The sequence below is a fragment of the Alligator mississippiensis genome, chromosome 4, assembly GCF_030867095.1.
Source record: "Alligator mississippiensis isolate rAllMis1 chromosome 4, rAllMis1, whole genome shotgun sequence".
NCBI lineage: Eukaryota > Metazoa > Chordata > Crocodylia > Alligatoridae > Alligator > Alligator mississippiensis.
The window spans coordinates 65202327-65224331 of record NC_081827.1 but is presented as its reverse complement, the minus strand read 5'-3'; the positions used below and the strand labels follow the sequence as shown (position 1 = coordinate 65224331).

The window sequence follows — 22005 nt, the reverse complement described above, 5'->3', positions numbered from 1 at the left end:
AGCTCCACATTTTTATTTATTTTTTTTTAATTTCAGTTGCGTTACTGTAGTTGAATTAATTTTATTATACTTTAATATTTGGGAAGGTTCATTTTTTATTTTTGTTTCATAGATTTGTGGTAAGCTTTTAAAATACTTAATAGATTATCAAGATAAAAAAATGGGCTACTTGCACCTCTATGAGCTTTTTCAGGTTGCATAGAATCAGAAAGACAATACAGGCAGTCCTCAGACTTACGACACAATTGGATCCTGAAAACCGTGCCTTAAGTCGAAACGTTGCAACTCGGAACCTGTTTTCCCATAGGAAACAACGTTATAAATGGGGGATTGGTTCCTGAACCAATATCCGATACCCTATTTTCAATAAAAATAACGCAGAATTTTGTACTCAATCAATTATAGATTAGTAATATAGCTATATTAATGTATTTATATTCTAAATAGCAATCCTATTGATTTGGAAGGACTTCTTTGAGGTGACTTTGCTGGACTTTTTGAAGGGTTCTTGGCTGGAGTCTTCTCAGGACTCTTGGCTGCAGGTTTTTCTGCTTTCTTAAAGAAAGTATCCAAGGAAGTTTGGACAGATGTTCTCCAGGGAGGTGGGCGATGCAGCGAACCTGTTTGCTGGTGTGGCGTGGTGTCAGATCAAGCGTTGTAAAGTTGAAACTGATGTCATAAAGTTGAAACAGGGTGTCAATTTATAAAGGTTGTAAGTGTGAAACATTGCAACTCAAAATGTTGTAAATCGAGGACTGCCTGTACTACATTGGTTTCAATTTGGTTTGGGTTTTTATAGTTTTCAGCAGTGAGGGCTAGAAACGGAAAAGAAATTTAAATAATAAAAATTAAATTTGGCTTCCAGAGCACAATTCTGTGGCAAAGAGAAAATCTACAACAGTGGCACTCAGCCTCTCTAGGCTCCCAGTACCCCTTCATTACTCTTGTGAATTCAGTTCTAGCACCCCATTTCAGTAACTAATTTATTTATTGTGCACTCAAGTCCTGGCACAGGGGTGTGCAGGTGAGTTGGGGGAAGGAGGAGTGAGCACTTAGCTCCTCACAAAGCAGTGCATTAGGGACTATCATGGAGCTGGTATGGATGAGTCTGCACTTAGCTTCTCATGCAGGGGAGGGGGAAGAAGCTGGCACTTTGCTCCTTAGGCAGGGCTGGCAGGGAAAAGCTCCTTCTATAAGGACCGGGCAAGGGAGAGCACACTTGAGAATCATGCTGTCTCATGTTTCTTGCAAGGGTCCCACTTTGGATGTACCATTTAAGGTGTTTACAGAGGAAGTTGGAGCGCCTTCATTTTGCTCTGAGCTATTTCTAGAAATTCCCAGCGTATAGTAACTTCTGTGTTCACCTGCTAGTTTCAGGTTCTTGATGATTTAGAATTTGTACAAACAATTATATTTTTGCAACTGGTTCTTTATGTGTTATTGGATGTTTTCATATACAAGATTTTCATACAGCTTTCTGACTTTTTTCCAAGAGAATTAGTGAGTTGATTTATTTCTTTTGGGTTTGGAAGAGTTCACAATACCTGCTGCGGTAGATGAATATTGTGAATACAGAATAAATGCTTATCTATGGAAATGTGTAAACTCTTTTGGTCACGTTTGTGGAGATTAGTTTTGTGCTAATTTAAGTTGACAGCTGTATAAAAGGGATTAGTACCATCACTGCCAAACTCTTGAGGTTAACTTTCGCACATGCAGAATATGAAAGATAAATTTTAAAAGCTTGGAATGATTTTTGCATAAGCCATTTATCTTGATTTCTTTTAACCTTGGGAGAGCTGAGACTGCTTTTTGCAAAATCATAGCCTAATGTTATGGGAATTATAGCAATACCTTAAACAGAAGATTGACTTCCTTGTAAGAATAAAGAGAGTATTTATTTATGTATCAAATATGGTGCTATAAAGGAGAAGGATTTATTAATGTACTTTCAAAGAAAGTATCAAGAAACCAAAGAGCAAAACTAATTCAAAGGTAAATGGCTTTGTGCCTTTCTCTTACATCTTTAATGGGTGTGAAAGTTCACTTTCAAGTTCGCATCTTAGTTTGGGGCTGTGTATCCTATTCCGTCAGAATGATTAAGTGCTTGGATATGGCATTGTAGAAAAATAGGGAGGGATGGTCTTGGAAGGTCATCTAATCCAAACCCCTACTCTAGGCAGGATCATCCCATTCTAATACCAACCTAGACAAATATTCATCCAACCTGCATTTAAAAACTTTCAATGATAGATTTCACATCCTCTCTAGATAATGTGTTCCAATGTTTAACAACAGTCATAGTGATAGAAGTTCTTTCTAATATCTAACCCAAATCTCCCTTGTGGCAATGTAAACCTCAGTTCTATAGCATTATTTTTAAGCAAAGGGAATTTTTTTCATCCTGACATGATGGGAAGATTCATCTTGAATGTGTACAAGAGATTATATGGCTCAAGGGACTAATTATAGGATACATTTTTTTTACCCCTTGATGTGGGCCCAAGTAGTGATCAAAAATCACTTCTAGCTGATGGCTGTTGCAGAAATGTTGCTGATCAAAATAGATTTGCATTGCAAAGCCACCATATAAATTGACAGTCTGAAAAGAGAGCCCCAAAATTCCTAGCACAATGAACTTCCTTTTCGTTCCTCAAGGTTGATGCAAGGAGGTCACATTTACAAAAAATTGATAGGGACACCTGAAGAAAACTCATGCTGTCATGGTCTCAGTGCTTGTTACACCTTATATGCAGATAAATGGAGTACTTCAATTTCCATAGTTGTCAAACTGACATCTGTAATATGAACTTTTAAAATATGTATTCCCCGCAAATTATTTCTAGACATCGTTTTACACATTATTGTACCATGAACTGGTTTCTTTCCATAAATAGGAACTTTCTTTCCAGTCCTTTCCACTGTTGCAAATGACTGGCAATTCAGTATTAGGGCGTATAAGGTCTTGTTGTGCTAGCCAAAGATGACAGGAACCTTTTCATTTGTCTTCTAAATAACCAAAGCTCAGAGGTGAGTTTTAGCTCATGTTTGTTTACATTTTATGTTGTTTCTCCTATGTCAGGGATGTCAAACTTGGCTGCCAACAGCCACTGGAAGTTGAGGACCTAGCTGGGGGAGCATAGCTTGCCATAGAATCCAGGGCCTTTTGGCTCCAGTGGGCATGGTGATTGGTGGCAGGAAGGTGAACAAGGGCTGAGATGGTATGTGTGACCCTCCAGCTGCTTTGTCCATTTCCAGTGCCAAGGCCCCAGCTCCTTAGCTGCCAATGTTATTATGTTGCACAGGACACATGGCAGTGACAGCAGCTTCAGCTCTAGCATGGGGTGCACAGAACAAGCTGGAGCTATGCTGCATGCCCTGTGCTAGAGCTGGCATTACCATGCACTGTTGCCATGTACCCTGATTCAGAACTGAAGCTGCTGCTGCTGCATGCCCCAGGTTGAGTCTGGATGGCAAAGAACCCCACAGTTTGGAACTGGCCCTGGATGCCAGGTCAGTTTAAAAACCCCTGTCCTACACAAATCTGAATGTGGGCCCTGCCAGCTTTGATCTGAATTCCTTGAAAGGGAAAGTTAACCCAAGCAATTTCTAGGTTCCCTATGTCTGTATGAAGTGTTGAAGTTGATGCAGAAATAGCCTCCTTTTTGGTCCACATCTGCTGCATAGAGACAGTTTGTGAAATGCTCATTCACTGGTAAGAACAAGAGGAAAATGAGACTACATATTAGTGGAAGTGGGACTAAACAGAAACTGGTCAGCACCACGTTTGCCTTGTTCTCTTCCAGTTCCCTTTAACACCCACTTTTTCAGCAGTCCCTAAGCAGGTGTATATAAAATGTACTTGCCTGGAGTTAATGCGAGTGGTTTGACCTGGTTTTGCTGTAGTTCCCTTGGAACAACAATTTGTTTCTGTTTTGCATTATCAGACCCCTCTTAGCTTATGCAAATTCCCCTCTCCCTCTTCCTGTCTCTTTTCCTTTCTTCTATTGTGAGGGTTCCTAGTAGTAAGGGCATGAGTAAGGAAGTGTTTGATCATTATCAGGCAACTAGCATGCATGATTTTAACAGGTTCAGCAGAGGGACAAGTGACTAGGAATGCTCTTGATGTATGTGAGGTCTCACTTCCAGTGCTTTGCTCCTGCCCCTTCAGAACTGCCTCAGCATCTGGCTCTGAAGGATCAATGTTCATTATTTTCCTATTATTCGTTACTGTAGCACATATTAGAGGTAACAAAAGAACTGCCCGTCTGGAAGAGCCTACTTCTTTGTGTAGTTGTTATAGGACTACTGTTGCAACTGCTACATGCTTATTACATCTATCTAATTTTATTTTATACTTTTTGTTCCTGTAGCAGTCTGCTAGCACAGTGAGCCTTGGAGCAGTCTGTGGGCTTGCAGGGGCTATAGCCTACCTGCAAGCAGTTACGGGTGATTACAAGCTGCCTAGAGGACTGGGCCAGCTGAGGGAGATGATTAGTTGGCCCCAGGAAGCTAAAGGTTCCCAAGGAGGGGAGTCAGAGGAATATTGGGACTTGAGAGCTAAGGTAAGGCTTGAGAGAGAGCTACAAAAGAGCAGAAACCTGGGAGATGAAAGCTGAAAGAGAGCAGAGAGCTGAGAAAGAGCCAGTGGGTCAGCATGGTGGAGCCCAAGGACCATGCCAGGAGTGCCTCTCTCCCAGAGGACAGAGTGCAGTGGGGAGGCTGTGAATGAAACCTTCCTGTGCCTGGAGGGACAAGGGAGAGAGCAGGCAAGTGGTGGCAGAACTAAATCTGAGGATTCTCTTTGGGTCTGGAAGAAGACCTGATGCTGTTTAAGCATTTTATTTATGGATTTAGTTAGTTTATGTTGTTGACTCCTGCTGGGAGGGAGCTTGCTCCAGAGGAGAGAGCAGTACACCTCTCTGGAGGCTGACATTGGCTCCAAAGATAAGCAGCTTGAAACCCTCTGGGTCAAGCTACAGCAGGGGATGAGGTGAGAGAAACCTAACTGTAGGCGTTTACTACAGGCCATCAAACCAAGGGGAGGAGCTGGACCTGGAGTTCTCTCGAGAACTGACAGAGGCTGCATGTACAAGCGACTTGGCTGTCATGGATGACTTTAATATACCCAGACATAGATTGGGAGGAACACTTGGCTAGGTCAGCTTGTTCATGCCGTTTCCTGACTGTGAGTGAGGAGGTCTTCCTGACCCAGGAAGTGCAAGGGCCAGCCAGAGGTAATGCTCTTCTAGACTGGGTTGTAGCCAAGGGAGATGATCTGGTGTGTGGCTTGAACATTGAAGGTAACCTGGGCAACAGTGACCATGAAATGATCAGGTTCACTGTTCACTACAAGGTTGACAAATCAGCCAGCAGGATTGAAGTCCTGGACTTCAAAAATGCTGACTTTGACAGGCTCAGAGCATTAGTAGGTGAGGCAATGCGGGACCAGGAAGGCAAAGCAAATGGGGTGCACCAAGAGTGGTCATTGCTCAAGGATATGATCCTCAAAGCACAAAAGAAAACTGTTCCTGCGAAGAGGAAAGGCAGCAGAAGGGCTGGCATAGGAAGGGAGATTTCCTATGCCTGAAAAAGGGTGACTGCACCTGAAAGCTTGCTAAGAACTTTTTTCCAACTACTCAGTTGCTCTAATAAAAGATATCACATCTACTCAAAGAACCTTGCCTACCTGGCTTTTAGGAATCTAACAAATGCTTTTGTTTTAAAGATGTAGTTTATGGGATTTGCAGGTCAAGAACATCAGCATCCATCTCCATATTCTGAGGGTGGAAAGGAGAGGCAGACAGTCATGGGGAGAGGCTCAGATTTATTTGCAGCTTCTGAACATCCTTGTTTTTTGCCTGCTTGCAGATAGTTGTTATCTTGACCTTTAAACATGGCTGTGATTTTTTATTTTTTTTTTCCCCAAAGAAGCCTAAAGGTAACTAATGAATTCCTTTCATTTCCGTTAAAACTCGGAGCCTATATTTTTAAGGGTAATGTAGAATTTAACAATAGAATTTATGACCAGGCACCACATATATTCTGGTATCATATTTATTGGAATCCAAGACAACCCCCCAATAATTAGATTGCATATGTAGAATTTTAAAAAATTATCATCATTTATTGTAAACAGACCTGCTGACAAAATCTAGCAACTTGGCCATCATCTTGCATCAACACTTCTTTGCTTTCAAAGCAGGAGCAGCATCAGGAGCTGCTACTAATGCCATCTAGTCCCATTCAAGCACAAACCATACGAAAAAAATAATACAACTAGCCCCCTGTTGCATCAGCAGCTTCTCATTTTCCTATACCACCTTGAATGCAGATAGTGGTCAAAAAGCTTTCAGGACACAAAGGAGTCAGCCAGGCTCCCACCAAAATAAAAATTTTGGCTTAAAACCCAACTCCTTTCAGCTAGCTCTTATCAAATCAAAAACAAAACCAAAAACTGGACCAGTGCAGCAGAGAACAGTGTGTGGTTCTCTCTAAACTTGTAGGATCTTTAATTTATTTAAATCACTTGGATTTTGGTGCTGAGAAAGGGAAAAAAACAGGGAGTTGCACAAAGGTTCTGATCCAGGTTCACCATTTCTGGTCCTAAGACAATGTACTGTAACCACATACTACATCTTGAAAAATTCACTTTAACAGTGGACAGCAGAGGTGGAGGTGGGAGTTGGGTTCCTCCTTCTAGTATTTCTTTCCAGGCAGTGGAGCCAGGGGAAGAGATGGGAAAGGGAGCCAGGAAGGAAAGAGGTGCTGGAAGGAGTAATCTGCATGCCGGTGCTGCTGTTCCCAGCTGACAAATCCCAACTGACAAATTCCTGATGGGCTTTTATCTACTTTTGTAGGGAGCAGCTGTGCAGGGAGTCTAACTGGGATGGGGTTAGTAGTGGAGACGTTCAGTTTCCTCCTTGCTGGGCCTGTTCCCTGCCCAGCTCTCCTTCCACCAATCCCTGTCTTACCCCCTTGACCCCACTAAGATGTGGGGTGAGGTGGACACACTTGAAGGGAGAGAGAGGCTGCAACTAGATTTAGACAGACTACAGAAGTGGGCAGATGAGACTAGGATGGGGTTCAACGTAGACACATGCCAGGTGCTGCACCTTGGGAGAAGAAATCCACAGCATACATACAGGCTTGGGAGTTCCCTTCTTGAAAGCACAGAGGCAGATAGGGATCTCGGAGTCATTATTGACTCCAAGATGAACATGAGCCACCAATGCCAGACCGCAGCCAGCAAGGCCTGCCATACCTTGTCATGCATCCAAAGGTGCATCTCAAGCCGGTCCAGAGAGGTGATACTCCCCCTCTATGCCACTTTGGTCAGGCTGCAGTTGGAGTACTGCGTCCAGTACTGGGCGCCGCACTTCAAAAGGGATGTGGCCAGCCTGGAGAGGGTTCAGAGGAGGGCCGCCCGCTTGGTGAGAGGGCAGCACGACAGGCCCTACGAGGAGAGACTGAAGGACCTGAACCTGTTCAGCCTCAGTAAGAGGAGGCTGAGTGGGGACCTGGTGGCTGCCTACAAGCTCATCAAGGGGGATCAAGAGCAAATAGGCAGAGCTCTTTTCTCCCCAGCACCGCCTGGGGTGACGAGGAACAATGGTCATAAGCTGATGGAGAATAGGTTTAGGTTGGAGATGAGAAGGCAATATTTTACAGTTAGGGTGGCCAAAATCTGGAACCAACTTCCCAGGGAAATGGTCCTCGCCCCTACCTTGGGCATATTCAAGAGGAGGTTGGACGATCACCTGTCTGGGGTCTTGTGAACCCAGCATTCATTCCTGACTGTGGCAGGGGGTCAGGCTAGATGATCTGTCCAGGTCCCTCCTGACCCTAGCTACAAAAAAAAAAAAAAAAAAAATAGAGACCAGCTCACCACCACTACTGTCTGTAGCTCAGCTGGGCTCCCCAAACAGTTGTTCCCCTCAGCTCCCAGCTGGAGCTGTCCAATGCTTGACAAGACTGTTTCCCCACGTTGAATGGGGGGAAAAAAACCCCAGTCTTGGAATTGACTAAATGCAGTATGTGGGATTCTGAGCAAACCTATAACACATGCACTGATTTATTTATTTTTAATCATGAAAATATTTAGCAGATTGACTTTAAGCCAGTTGCTTACCACGTATTCTAAGGAGAGCACATCAACAATGACGAGCAGTTTTGCATTCACAGTGCAGTGTTTATCTTTTTGGCTAGGGATTTGCTTGATCTTTGGCTAAAACAGTGAATATTTTACCTATCTGGTAGGTTCAGGCAACCAATTTGGTGGATAGCTTTGGTTGCTGTTCAATGTAGACAGTACTGGATCTGCCTTCTTTTTGATATGACTGAAATGTTCAGAGGCCAGAAACTCTGTATAAAATAGATTAAACAGTTTTTTTTATACATTTCAGAACATACCTGTCAGCCCTAGAAAGATCTGATGAGGTATAATGAAATATTTTTAAATATTTTTTTTATATAAAAAGGTATTTCAGAATATATCTTTTGAATACCTGAAGGCCTAAGACTTGTAAATGAGACTCATTTGAAAGAAAGCAAATAGCATCTGCTCAAATTTAAAAAAAAAAAATTAAGGTGGTGATCTTTTTAGGCTGTTTCTTATTTCGTTTCCTTCAATAGTTTGACTATCTAGGTGTTATTCTTAAGGCTGCTTCTTCTAAAATGTAAATTCATCATAGTCTGGCATAGCCTGGCTCCTGAACCTCAGAGCCCATCGGCAAGGGAGGTGAGTATACAACTCAGTGCTGATTCCAAGCCATTACTGCTCTTAATCCAGTTAGGCTTGGAGTCTTTCCTAGGTGTGAGTAGTAAGTTTCTGACTACTTAAAGTGATTATCATATTATACAATCCTGGCCCTATTATAATATATACAACTGTTATACACATTATAACAAATACACGTTATGTTACATACCACAATGCATATAAACATAAGGACAATAAGACTAAAAGACATAACCTATACTAGAGACTACCCATGCCATATCAGTAAAACAAACTCAAGAAAACATGCATGACCCGCACAAAACCCATCCTGCAAGATATATCAGGTGATTTGTATTTTCAGTATGTTATTGTGTTTGACGCATTTCATCGCAGTGTGTTGTAGATTAAATTTTGTCAGATGTGAGACTTCTAATATATATTTTGCTACATTTTATTAACAAAGCAGAATGCACAGCTCTGGTAATGTAAGACCCACATCTCAATCTGCATTACATTTCCTTTTCAAAATGACCTGTGATTGGTTCTTAAATAAATCAAGGTTCCTTTTCCACTTAAATTCTTCTCAATCTACACTCTTATCCATCACTGAAAACCAATATTTTGTGTGTGTACTGGAAGTAGTTTCTCATGGTGGTTAATGTGCTCTCAAGGTAGTAGCCCTTAGAGCAGTCCTCCTGAAATAAACAATAGTTGTCTCTGATCCAATAATGGGCTTTTGTGGGCTTTTTTTTTTTTTTAGAGATAAAAATAAGGAAAAGGAAACAAGTATTCATACAGCAGAACATGGAACTTCTGCTGATAGCAGGGGCAGCCTGATACCTTGCTTGTGTTGGTTTTATAAACTGGAAAGCTAATCCAATGCTCTCTAAAATAAAGAAGTAATTTCAGGGCTGAATACACTTTATAGAATGTATAATGATTTATTGGGGTTGTTGCACCCCAAGGAAAAATAATTTTCTCTTGTACAGCCTGGGAAATTCAAAGACAATTTTATTCATTCTAGGCCTGGATGAACTCTTCAGAAAATAATTAATCAATCTTGGTTTGAATTAATAAATGAATTTATTTCAACTTTGTTTTGCTGCTGTTTTTCCTCATGTATGTTCTAGCAGCCTATTCACTGGGAGGAATGTTGTATAAAACAAGGTCTTTGGAGTTTTCTTTTTGGTTTTGTTTGATTGGTCTTGTAAGACAAACCTAGAGGTTTGAAATCCCTTGCACTCAGTAGAACCTTAAATCTCAGAATTATGTTCATTCAGTGGTGGGTAAAACTAGAGTGTCTTGCCTACATTTGAATTGGATAGAATTTATTGTAGTATGAATATTTAATAATCAAACCTAGATTTTCATTAGTCATGAAAAGAGTAAAGTAGACAAGGAAAAAAGTTTCCATCATAGACTTACTGAATACTTTTGTTCAAACAAAACAAACATTTGTGGAAATTCAACCTTAATGCATGTATGTAAGCAGCTGGATTTCTTATGGGAACTTAACTCTGAGTTTCCCACATTTTATGGATTTAACATCTGAAAATTAATGTTGCATTATGTTTTGAATTGAATATGACTTGAGTTTAAGCTGAACTATTAAACTGTAATTAGGGGTAAGGCAACAGTGTTAAGTGACTTTACTGAGTGTGATCACAAGGAAAAAAGTATGCATCTGGAATCAAAAAGTATATTCCATCTCTCATATACTAGGACCAGTTAGGTTTTTTATGATATGTTTTTATGGAAAACAAATGTATCTGGTTTTTTTTCCCCCCAGCAGAATAGGTGCTTTCCTTCTTCATTGTTCCTCCCTCTGGCCTTTTTGTGTGGTAAAAAGGATTTTAAGAAGGAGAAAAGGCCACACTGCAGCTAGAGACGGACTAAGTTTCCTTTTCCTCCCAAGGGGTGCCTTCCTGAAGAGTTGTTCCCCTAGATCTTGGTGCTCACCCCTGACATACTTGTAGGCAGCTATCAAGTCACCTTTCAGTCTTCATTTACTCAGACTGAACAGACCCAGTTTCTGGAGTCTCTCCTCATAGGACCTGTCCTCAAGGCCCCTAATCATACAGGTGGCCCTTCTCTGTACCATCTCGAGCTTATTCACATCCTTCTTGAAGTGCAGTGCCCAGAACTGGACACAGTACTCCAGCTGTGGCCTCACAAATGCCAAATAGAGGTGGAGGAGCACCTCTCTGCATCTATTTAACAGATTTCATAGACATTAGGGCTGGAAGGGACCTTGTAAGATCATTGGGTCCAGCCCCTTGCCCAAAGGGCAGGAAGTCAGCTAGGGTCAAAGGATCCCAGCAAGCTAAGCATCCAAATGTTTCTTAAAAGTGTCCACAGTAGGTGCTTGCACCACCTCTGGGAGGAGTCTATTCCAGGCCTTGGGGGTTCAGACAGTAAAGAAGTTTTTCCTTATGTCCAGCCTAAAACGTCCTTGCAGGAGTTTGTGACCGTTGGACCTTGTCATTTTCTGGGGTGCTCTGGTGAACAGGTGTTCCCCCAGATCCTGATGCACACCCCTTATGTACTTATAGGGTACCACCAAGTCCCCCCTGAGCCTGTGCTTTTCCAGGCTGAAGAGTCCCATAACTTGCAGCCTCTCTTCATAAGGTCTATTCTTTTGCCCTCTGATCATGTGCATGGCTCTCCTCTGGACTCTTTCAAGCTTCTCCTTCAAGCTGTTGGCAACACATCAGCTGATGCATGCTAGAGTTCTCTTTGCCCTGCTGGCAACTTCATTGCACTGTTGGCTCATGTTCATCTTCTGGTTGATTTGTCCCCCCCCCCCCCCCCCCCAGGTTCCTTTCAGATGCAGTGCCAGCATATAGTTATGGTGAAATGATATGGTGAAGATTCTTCCTACCCAAATGAAGGACCTGGCACTTTTCCCTATTGAACCTCATATGATTCTGTTCAGTCCATAGGACCAGTCTGTTAGGGTATCTTGGATCCTTACCGTATCCTCTGATGTGCCCGCATTTCCTCACAGCTTGGTGTCATCTGCAAACTTGATCGTTGTGCTTTCCACCCCTTTATTCAAGTCATTGATAAAGATGTTAAGGAGCACAAGCCCAAGCACTGGTCCCTGGGGGACACCACTGGAGATGGTCCTCCAGGATGAGGCCGTCCCAGCGATTACAACTCTCTGGGATCAGCCTCTGAACTAGTTGTCTACCCACCTCACTGTAGACTGGTCTGGGCCAGTACCTTCCAGTTTAATTAAGAGAACCTCATGGGAAACAGAACCAAAGACTTCACTGATGTCTAAGTAAATGAGGTTGACCTCTGAAGAAAGGGAACTTTGTGCTGCCTGAGAGCTTGTTTAACATTTCTCCCAACTATGCAGTTTGTCCAATAAATAATAGCACCAAATATTGCTTTTCAGAGAGAAAATTATTCAAGCTAATTGGATGAAGGTTAATAAGGCCTTGAAATTCTTTGTGGAGGACCCTGACCAAATGGCATCCTACAGGATTTTCCCAATTCTGAATTCATTGTTTTTACTGTATGGTTGTTTGGTTCATGTCCCTTTCCATCAAATAGTCCCACTAAAAAGCACCAACAGACTGAAGTGTTTTTGGTTTTGGCAAAGTGTTCTGAGATTTTAGATAGTTTTGTGATAAACCAGTCTGCTTATTATTTTGTCACGCTGTTATTTCAGACATTTTACAGTACTTAGTGCCTTGAGGCATTTGTTTGATAAAAGAGTTTTATTAATAATTTGTGTATGCCACGTGCGTGCATGCATGCAGCCGCAGTGCAGTATGCAAGCATCCAGAAGCACAGTTCAGCAGCATGGAGAGCAGCTGGGTCCAACTGGTAAGTGTGCTGTGGGGGAAGGGTATGGGGGGGGGCACACTGAAACCCCAGCTGTGAGGGAGGGAGTGGGGCTGGGGCTTGGGCAGAGGCAGGGGCAGGCACTGCCCAGCTGGAGTGGGGCACGGGACTGAGCAACGTGCAGAGAGAGGAAGCAGCTTCTGCTGCTGTGTATACCCCAGGAGGCCATAGGGGGGTCATGTGCCCCCAGATCTGCGTGCGGGGCAAGATTGGCCTGGGGTCAGAGTGGCACCAGGCTCTTTCCGACAGGGATGTTGGGCTGGGCTGCATTTTGGGCAGGCGGCAGCAGTGCTGGGAGCGGGGAAAAGGGAGGGGCCATGGTGAATTTTGGGGTGGCTGCAGCCCCTCCCAGAGCTCCCCTTCCAGCACTGCCACTGTCTCCCCTGAGTGCAGCTTGGTCCAGCCCCCTGCTGGGAAGAGCCCAGCACAGTCCCAGCCTCACCCCACTCTCGCTCTGCACGCAGATCTGAGGGCCCACACCCCCCATGCCTCCCTGGGGGTGCATGCAGCAATGGGAGCCACCCCCCACCAGGCCCCACAAATTAGCCGCTCACAGCTGAGTCCTGTGCCCCATCCCAGCTGGGTGGCCCCACTCCCTCCCTCACTGTGGGGCCTTGATCTGTCTCCCCCCAGCCCCCATGCCCTTTCCAACCCCCTGCCTCTTCCCCTACAAAAGATTTACTGGCCGGGTGCTGCTCTCCAAGCTGCCCAGCTGCATATTGGCAATTGGATCAGTATCAGCCAATATGGCTCATTAAAAAATCAGCCATCCATATTGGTCTAGAACATCTCTAAAAAAAACACTATGTAGCACTTAATCAGAGTTGCAAAACTGCTCACTGGTGCCTTGAAACTAGACAGATCTTAAACCCTTATCTGAATGTGTGTCTCAAAATAATTTCATTCACAGTTGGTATTTATATACAAAGAATACTTGTAAACAGCTGGTGGTAATATGCATACAGATGCTAACTGCATAAATTTTCCCAAGTATCAGATCAGTCTGGTGACATTTGGTGTTGTTCAGTGAGATATTAGCTTCAGGATATAGTTCTTATTAGCAGCTATGTGATTTTTCTGGCCATAATTTAGTTTCTTGAAAAATAACATGGTTTATATAAATGCAGCAATAAACTGTCCTTAAAAAAACAAATAATAGCTTTTATCTTTGCAAAGAATTGGATGGAATGTAAAATATGGCACAATCTGGGGATATATACAATAATCGATGGGTCATCTTTGTTTGGGTTTGTTTTGCTTTTTTTTTTCTTTAAATCTAGTTAGTTTGAAGGATTTTCAAATGGTATAAAATACAGATGTAATAAGAATGTTGAAAGATTAAGGAGTCGGGCATGTTTTGATTTTTATTAAAGGGATTAAGATGCATCTTCAGATTGTTTGCCTACTTTTTCACATGTGTATCAGAAGTTTGCAATGTATCATGTTTACCTGAATCCAAGATGACCCTGAATTTAAGTCTACCCCCATCACCCAATAATTAGATTATAAACATGGAAAAGTTATAAATTTGTTATAATTTTCCATGTCTAGAATCTAACAATTTGAGAATCATCTTAAATTCAACCCCTCGACTTCTGTATAAGGGAAAGCAGTGGCAGGGGTGGGGAGGCAGTGGGCAGTGGAAGGGAGGCAGGTGGGGGGGGCAAGTGGAAGGGAGGCAGGTTGTGGGTGGGGATGGGGGAAAGAATCAAGCAACTTTCCCCTGCCACCTTTCTTGCCCCCTCCCCCACTTGTCCCTGTTGCTGCCTGCCCTCCCCACTACCTTCCGAGTGGTGGGAGCAATGGAGGACGGGTAAGTGTGTGTGTGGGGGGTGGGATTGGAGATGGAGGAAGAATCAGGAGAAAGGTCCTTTGCTTCCTTGTACTCAATTCCAAAACAGGCTTTTTTCCTCAGGTTAAATGGGAGGGACGGGGGACCCTATCTTGGAATTGAGTAAATACAGTATTCAAATAAATTAAAGCTCAGTATTTCTCCAGCAGCAGGAACATCCTGCCTCCTAACTTGATCTGTCAAAGAGCCTTAAAGTTTGATGTGAAAAGGGATAGATAGTATTTGTGGAAGGAAGGCAATACTTTAATCAGACAGGCAATGGCTTTTTATTGCTGTAATACAACATGAACCCATGGTGTGCATATAAAGGGTGTGGTTCATCCTTTGCAAGCGAAGAGGACTGCATCCAGTGGGGGGAAGGAGAGGAAGAAGAGAGAAAGGAAGTGGGAAAGAAAAAGGGAAGGGGAAAAGAGAAAGGGAGAAAGAAGAGAGAAGAGGGGGGTGGATGCTAGGTTGCATGGGTATGCAGGTGACTTATAAATCCAGTCTTTGCCCTGAATAATCTGCTGCATCAGGGGCAGGAGAGTGATGAAGACTGGACATGAGAGGTCCTTGATTTTCCTTCAGCAGGTGAATGTTGGGCATTCTTGAAAGGTGGCTGGCCCATCTTAGCTGCACCAGTTTCAGTAGGGTGTGGATACTGGGGAGAGCTGATCTTCTGAGCACCTTGGGGTCCAGGATCTTGTCCTGCCACTTGATCTTTAGTATCTTTCGCAGGCAGCACATGTGAAAGTGGTTTAATTTCTTGGCATGACACTGGTAGACAGTCCAGGTTTCACAGGCATAAAGGAGGGTTGGGAGAGTGGTGGCTTTGTAAACCTTCAGTTTCATCCACATTCCGATGCCTCTGTGGTCCCAGATCAATTTACGGAGTCTGCTGAAGGCCATGGTGGCTTTTGCTAGCTTTGTGTTGACTTTGCAGTTGATCCACAGGAGAGCGTGCTGCTGAGATAGGCAAAGTGGTTGACCATTGACAGTTGTTGGCCTTTAACAGACATGTGGTTCCTGGGGTGTTATGCCAGGCACAGGTAGGCCCATATATTTTCAGCTCTGTCAACATTCATGGGCATGACACGCACAGAGACAGAAACTTTGAAGTGAAGCAAAATTAATCTAAGTTGTTCTTTCTGGAGAAAGTGAGAAGTAGATTTGGATTTGCCTTTTCTTCAGGTTAATTGACATTGACAATAGCTATTCTCTTAATTATTCAAATCAAATAAGTAGGGTTTTAAAGCTTAGCTGTGAAACTCCTGGAGATTGCAGGGTTCGGTGTCACATGCCATCTTTTCCACAGTAGCTCTGATATTAAAAAAAGCAAAACAATAACAGTGAGTACTTGTTTCTTACTGGGCTGCAATGGTATATGCTCAACTTAATGGTCTACAGCAGGATCTGGCCCCTGAAGTAGGGGCCCCAGTGCAGCTTGGCCCTGCAAGTCTCCTGCTCTGCCTTGAACCATACAGCTGATCTCCTCTGCAGCCAAACGGAAGTTCTCTTCTCTCCTTCCCAGAGACCATCTGAGCAGGGTGCAGGGCTCAGGGCAAATCAGCCTGCCCCCGGATGGGAGGAAGCCAGTGGCAGATTTGGGGGGCAGGGGGGAGTGGCAAGTGGCCAGACATGAAGCCAGCGGCAGCGCGGAGTCGCTGTGATACTCTGCCTGGGTCCGTGGGGCCCCCCACAGCATGGGGCCTGGGGCGATTGCCCCAATTCGCCTCCTCCCCTCCCCTACCCCCCAGGACGGCCCTTCTCCTTCTCATCCTCCTGAGATTGGTAGCCACCTCCCTTCCCTCTTTCCTTTCTCTCTCCCCTATCAGAAGAAAGTCATGGCCTGTGGTGCAGCTGGGTCACAAGCACCCCAGCCCAGTGCTCTAACAAGTTGAGCTCCTGTATATTGTTACTTGTTTCCATGGTGTGTTTTTAGTACTGAGAACATTCTTTATAGATTAACTGTAGATATGTTGTACTTCACTCAGATGACTCCTTAGATTTTCTAAGGTGACCTACCCCTTATTTACTAGAGGTTTCAGAAGGTGGTTTCAGTCGCGTGCACTAAACTGAAAGAGCAATTAAACATTTCTTGTGGTTTCATTTGGGAAGCATAAACGTTGTTAGGCTCATCCAGACCTCAGGCATCAGTCCACTTCATTTAGAAAGGTTATTTCCTTGAGGGAGAAAGTATAAGCATGATACCATTAGTCCATGTCATTTTGGTTTGTGAAAATGGTATGATACTTTGATAGGTGGAACATGTGGCAAACTGAATAGAAAGATCCAAGATTTGCTAAAACAGGAATGCCTCTTTCTTTTTCTAGGGTGATAAATGCAGGAAAGAGCACACACAACGAAGACCAGGCTAGTTGTGAAGTTCTTCATGTGAAAAAGAAAACTGGAGGCACTAGTTCCACTCCAAACAAGAATTCATCCACAAAACGAAGGTCATCACTGCCAAATGGAGAAGGTCTACAATTAAAAGAAAACTCGGTAAGCAGCTCCCCTCAGTCTTGTCAGTACAGGAATATGATATAACATGAGGTGTCAGATCAAAGGAAAACCCTAAAGTTCTTGACGGTGTTTACTTGATACCTGGCTTGATTTTTTTTTTTTTTTTTTTTTAACTAGGCTTTAATTAAGAACACTTGACTCTCATTTCTTATTATCATTTCTTCTTTTTGAAATATGCTAAAAAATCTTTCTCATGTAAATAAAAAAAAAAATCTTGTACAGCATAGCTGACTTGAAAAATATATGAGAGACATGACAGATATGTGTAAAATAGTGATATGAATGACGGAGATAAAATCTGTTAGTTGTACTTACCCATTTTCATAACTTAAGCCAAAGAGAAGACAATGAAATATATAAGAGAAAGTACATTTCTACATCTAATAATTACCATATGGAAATTGTCTCCACCAGCTATTGGGAGTTTGGTTTAGAAAAGGAAGCAACATTGTGGATATTTTGACTAGTACAAAATAATAAGTGTTTCATACTTTGTGACATAATCTAATTGATCAGGGCTTTGGGTTGAAAAAACTTTTCCTACGAGTAGATTTTGAAATACAGGGTTTCTTGCATTGTCTCTGAAAGAAACTGGTAGGCAGGATATTGGCCTAGATTGAGTATTAGGGTGAGGACAGATGTTGTAACTTAAACATTTCCTAGTGAAACACACTTGGAAACTCTTTAAGAAAGGAGTGTTTCAGTCATGGGGGAATGCTCATGCCCTGTGCTGTTCCTGTCTGGAATGTTTCAAAATACTGAAGCCTTTTCTAGCCACACCCAGGGCTGCAGCAACCCAGGGCTCTGTTCTCAGCTCCCTCCTTCCCTTCCTGTCACAGGTGTGGGAGGGAGAAGGGATGAGAGTGCAGAGAGGAGACAAGCTAGGGTGGAGGGGTGGTAGGGTCTTCCAGATCCCCCAGATCTCTCCTTACCTTTTCAGGTAGAAGGTATTGGGGCTGGAGGGCCCTGCTCCAGCCCTAAGGGTCTGGCAGGGATAGTGGTGGGGAGTGGGTAAACCCAGCTTGTCTCCCATGTGCTGTTCCAAATCAGAGATAAGCAAAAGTGAAATGTGCCAAAATAGTGCTTCATTTGCAGAGGAACTATTTTAGAGTGTTTCAGCCATTTTTGGAGCATTTCAAAGGGTATGTACACCTGTACAGCTGGCCCTTTCACATGTTTCATAGGTCTTTGTAATGTTTCACTTGCAACATCTATCCACACCCTTAGTCTGACCCAGAATATTAACTGTTGTGCCATAGTTAACTTTGGCAACCATAGGAGGGTTGAATGACAGAAGGTAATTCACCAAGTTTATACCCAACCCAGGTTTGGAGAGATGGTTGCTTGTCACCTTCTCCTGACTTTTGAGTAGCCCTTGTGAAATAAACTGAATTTCCAGACCAGGTTGCATCAGAAAAAGTCATGACAGGTGGTCATTGACATGCTTGTTGGTAGTCTCAGGGAACTTGGGAAGTACTAACCTGTTGTGGAGACTGAGATGGTCTTTTGTTTTTGAAGTGCTGCTGCATTGAGGTCAGGGTTTATATGCTGTTTGTGTGCTGCAGAAAGACTCTCTGTACTCTAGCTATTGTTCTCTGGGTATATAAGTGACTTTAATCTGTGTGGCTGTCAGTTTGGCACACCATATGAGTATTAAAGCTGACCAAAAAAATCTATGGCTGTTTGAAACACCTTCCATAATTCTGTACAGTCTTCCATCCAGGTAATAGCCTGCTATGGTCCTAATTAACTTTTATGATCTGAGAAGGAATCAAAATGGCAACACCATGATTCCTTTATATTGACCAAGTAACTAATTACCCCTGTGGCAACTGCGGGGGGGAAAAAATATCGTTGTCTTTCAAAGAGAGGATTTCTTTTCTAACATGGAACTCCAGAGCAAACATTTTCAGTATTTAGCATTTTATAGATACACCTGAAGTGCATACCTACCTGTGTACTTACCAGCAACTAGACAATTTAGTTCCTGCCCTCAAAGGACTTGCAGTTTTAAAGGCATGAACAAATACTGAAATAGTGTGTTTAATACAATTGTAACTGAATATTAGTGTCTAGAAAAATGAGACCAGTTAGATTACAGGAAAGATTTAAACAAAGGAATGTCAAGGGCACTGCATATCTTGACTGGGAAGCTGCTTAGGATGTCAGGCTAGCATTAGTTAAAAAAAATAAATAAATAAAAATAAAAAATTGGGAGTTGGGGAAGGAAACAAATGGAGCCATGGGACAGCAATTGACCACATGTATGGAATGATTGTGCAAGAGGAAATCAAATCAGAAGGGTTTGTTTTGTTTTTTGCTTTAAGAGCTCTGAAAGCATGCATCTGTAAGCCCATGCAAATGAGGGTCATTGCCATTTACAGTTAATCTTTGACCTATATGGTTCTGAATACAGTTGAAACGTCATTTTGTTACAAATAGTGTTTGACTATTTCAGTCTCTCATGCCACTTTTGTACTACCTGTTACTTGAGCTGCATTACTTGAAATCAGCCAGATGGCTTGCATAGTGTCTTCTTTAATTAGACACTAAAGGCTAAAAGGTGGTATTGCAACATCAAGATCAGTGTTAAAAGTAGGAACAGATAGTTTTATATTTGATTTTGAGAAATCTTCAAGGTATCAGGACCATGAAGAATGACTACAACAGATAGTAGGTAGGTAAAACTAGACATTGTGAGGTGTTGCTGTGTATATTTGTCTCAGAACTCTCTGATGAACATTAATGGTAATTAACTGTTAAAGGACCATCAGTACTCTGACTTGGCATTTTAACTTACTACTAAATAACATATTAACTTACTAAGCATTTTTTTCAAATGGAATTATTATTAAGGCTTTTTAAAATGTCACTCGAAGCATCTTTACAAATTTGTCACAGTGCTGATTTTTAAGAAAGTTAACCATACAGCTGCATCGGCAAAATACCTCTGTGATTATATCCTGAATTACCTATCACCACTCCTGAGGTCAATAATTTGAATATGCAAATTATCATAACTAGCCATATAAAGATACAGTGCCTTACTTGTGCATGCTGTCACAGTAATTCATGTATTACCACACCTTATTTATTTTAAAATTAAGCAGTTAGTGAAGAACATGCGTTGTCATGAAGTATAGTTCTAATTTGACACAACACAGTTAACTTTTGGATCTGTTTTTGCCTTTTTGCCTACTGTGATGCTTTTAATGTCCATGGACATGAGGAGGGTCTTTTCCTATCACCAGTTTTCCAAATTGTTCAGTATGCTGTCTCCAGTTGGGCCTGTTACTGGATGCTTCCTGCAGAGGTGAAAGGAAATTCTCTTTTTGACCATTTCTGTAACAGTACCAAATATGAATTGCTTCATGCAAAGCTGAAAAAATCCTATGTTTTTGACAACTTATAGAACAACCTATCTGAAAGACACTATTTTCAATTCCTAGCTGTTAGTGGTTTTCTACCCTTATACTTAAATTCTGTCTGTCACTTTTATGGTTGAGACCATTTATCCAATCAATATCTTGTCTTTTGATTTCATAAGACAAGTTCCATAAATTAATAATATTTTAAACATTTTTCTCCATGTTAAACATACTGACTGTTGACCTAATTAAATAGCTGTTTTTTCCTGTGTTATGAGACTTGGTTTATAATATTCTGATTTTATGTATTCTATACTAGCAATTAATTTACTTAACACTGTCTTTTCAACTCTGAGGCATTTCTTTTTCAAACTAAGCAGTCTGTGTTTTTTTCAATGCTTTTATTACTCAGTTTGTTACCTGTAGCTAAATTTCTGTTGCTGTTTTGTTTGTTTATTTGTTTTGAGATTAAATTAACCAGAAATGAAAGTAGTATTCTTGGTTTGGTTCCCAGATTTTTAGAAAATCATATTTTGAGCAGGGTTTGCTAACTCAAGTCATTTTACATTTTCTGTTCACATCTAGATCTGCCCTTGTTTTTTAGGTAGATGCCACTGGAGGGTGCTATACTTATTACATGCCTTTTGTAAAGTGCTCCTAACTGGAATATGATATTACTGTTTGAAGATTTTAAATTTCAGTATAATATTTTCAGAAAAGAGTATTAAAGAAACTTTGCTACTAGAGGGCAGTCTTACTCTAGCAGTTAATGCATCTTTTTAGCTTTGTGTATGCTGGACTGAAGCTATGAGAACAGGCAAGACACTGCACTGCTTTTATTTATTTGTATTATTTGTACTACGTACAAACTATGTAAAGCACAGTTTTTCTCTGTCTACATTCTGTTCCGTACATTATAAATGCTGTTGGCTGGTGCATGGAGATGGAAAGCTTTCTACAGGTATGTGCAAGTATGCAGAACTACCTGGTAAAGTTCAATGCTTCAAGTGCAGGTGGTTGGAAACCCACCTGGATGAGAATTGTACAAGTATTCAGCATTTGGGGCAGGAACTACACAGACAGCCTGTGTTGGCAAAGGCCAGGGGGGTCCCTGTTGCAAACATCCTAGCCTGTTTTGCAGGCTCCCCAGGCTACCAGAGATCACCAAGGGCAGCCTGGACTGGCTGACCACTGCAGGGGACCATGTTCCCCTGGGAACTCCCACACACAACAGCCACTACTTTGCTCTGCCCAGAGGCTTCTAGAGGAGACCCAGAGTGAGTCCTGTCTCTTCTTAATTACAGGCATGTCAGTTGTTGCTTCTGCACCCTTCTATGGCCCTGCATGTCTCTCGCATAGATTCATAGATTGTAAGGGCTGGAAGGGCCCTTGCAAGATCATTGGATCCAGCCCCCCTGCACTAGGCAGGAAAGACAACTGGGGTCAGGTGACCCCAGCAAGGTGACCATCCAATCTCTTCTTGAAGATTTCTAGGGTAGATGATTGCACCACCTCTGGAGAGAGCCTATTCCACAGTGTGGACACTGTAACTGTGAAGAAGTTTTTCCTAGTGTTAAGCCTGAAATGGTCTTCCAGGAGTTTTTGGCCGTTACTCCTGGTTTTTCCCAAGGGTGCCTTGGTGAAGAGTTGTTTGCTGAGCCCCTGATGTATTCCCCTGATGTAGCGGTAAGCTGCTACCAAGTCTC

The 22005-nt window shown here is 42.3% G+C and overlaps 1 protein-coding gene across 3 annotated transcripts in view; it reads left to right on the top strand.

The window, feature by feature from the left end:
* PPM1H (protein phosphatase, Mg2+/Mn2+ dependent 1H) overlaps window positions 1–22005 on the top strand; it is a 223040-nt gene that overhangs the window by 91548 nt on the left and 109487 nt on the right. For all 3 annotated transcript variants that reach the window (XM_014595899.3, XM_019493020.2, XM_019493011.2), the window contains exon 2: window positions 16742–16910. In XM_014595899.3, the coding sequence (XP_014451385.1) occupies window positions 16742–16910 (169 nt within the window). The remainder of the gene's footprint in view (window positions 1–16741; window positions 16911–22005) is intronic.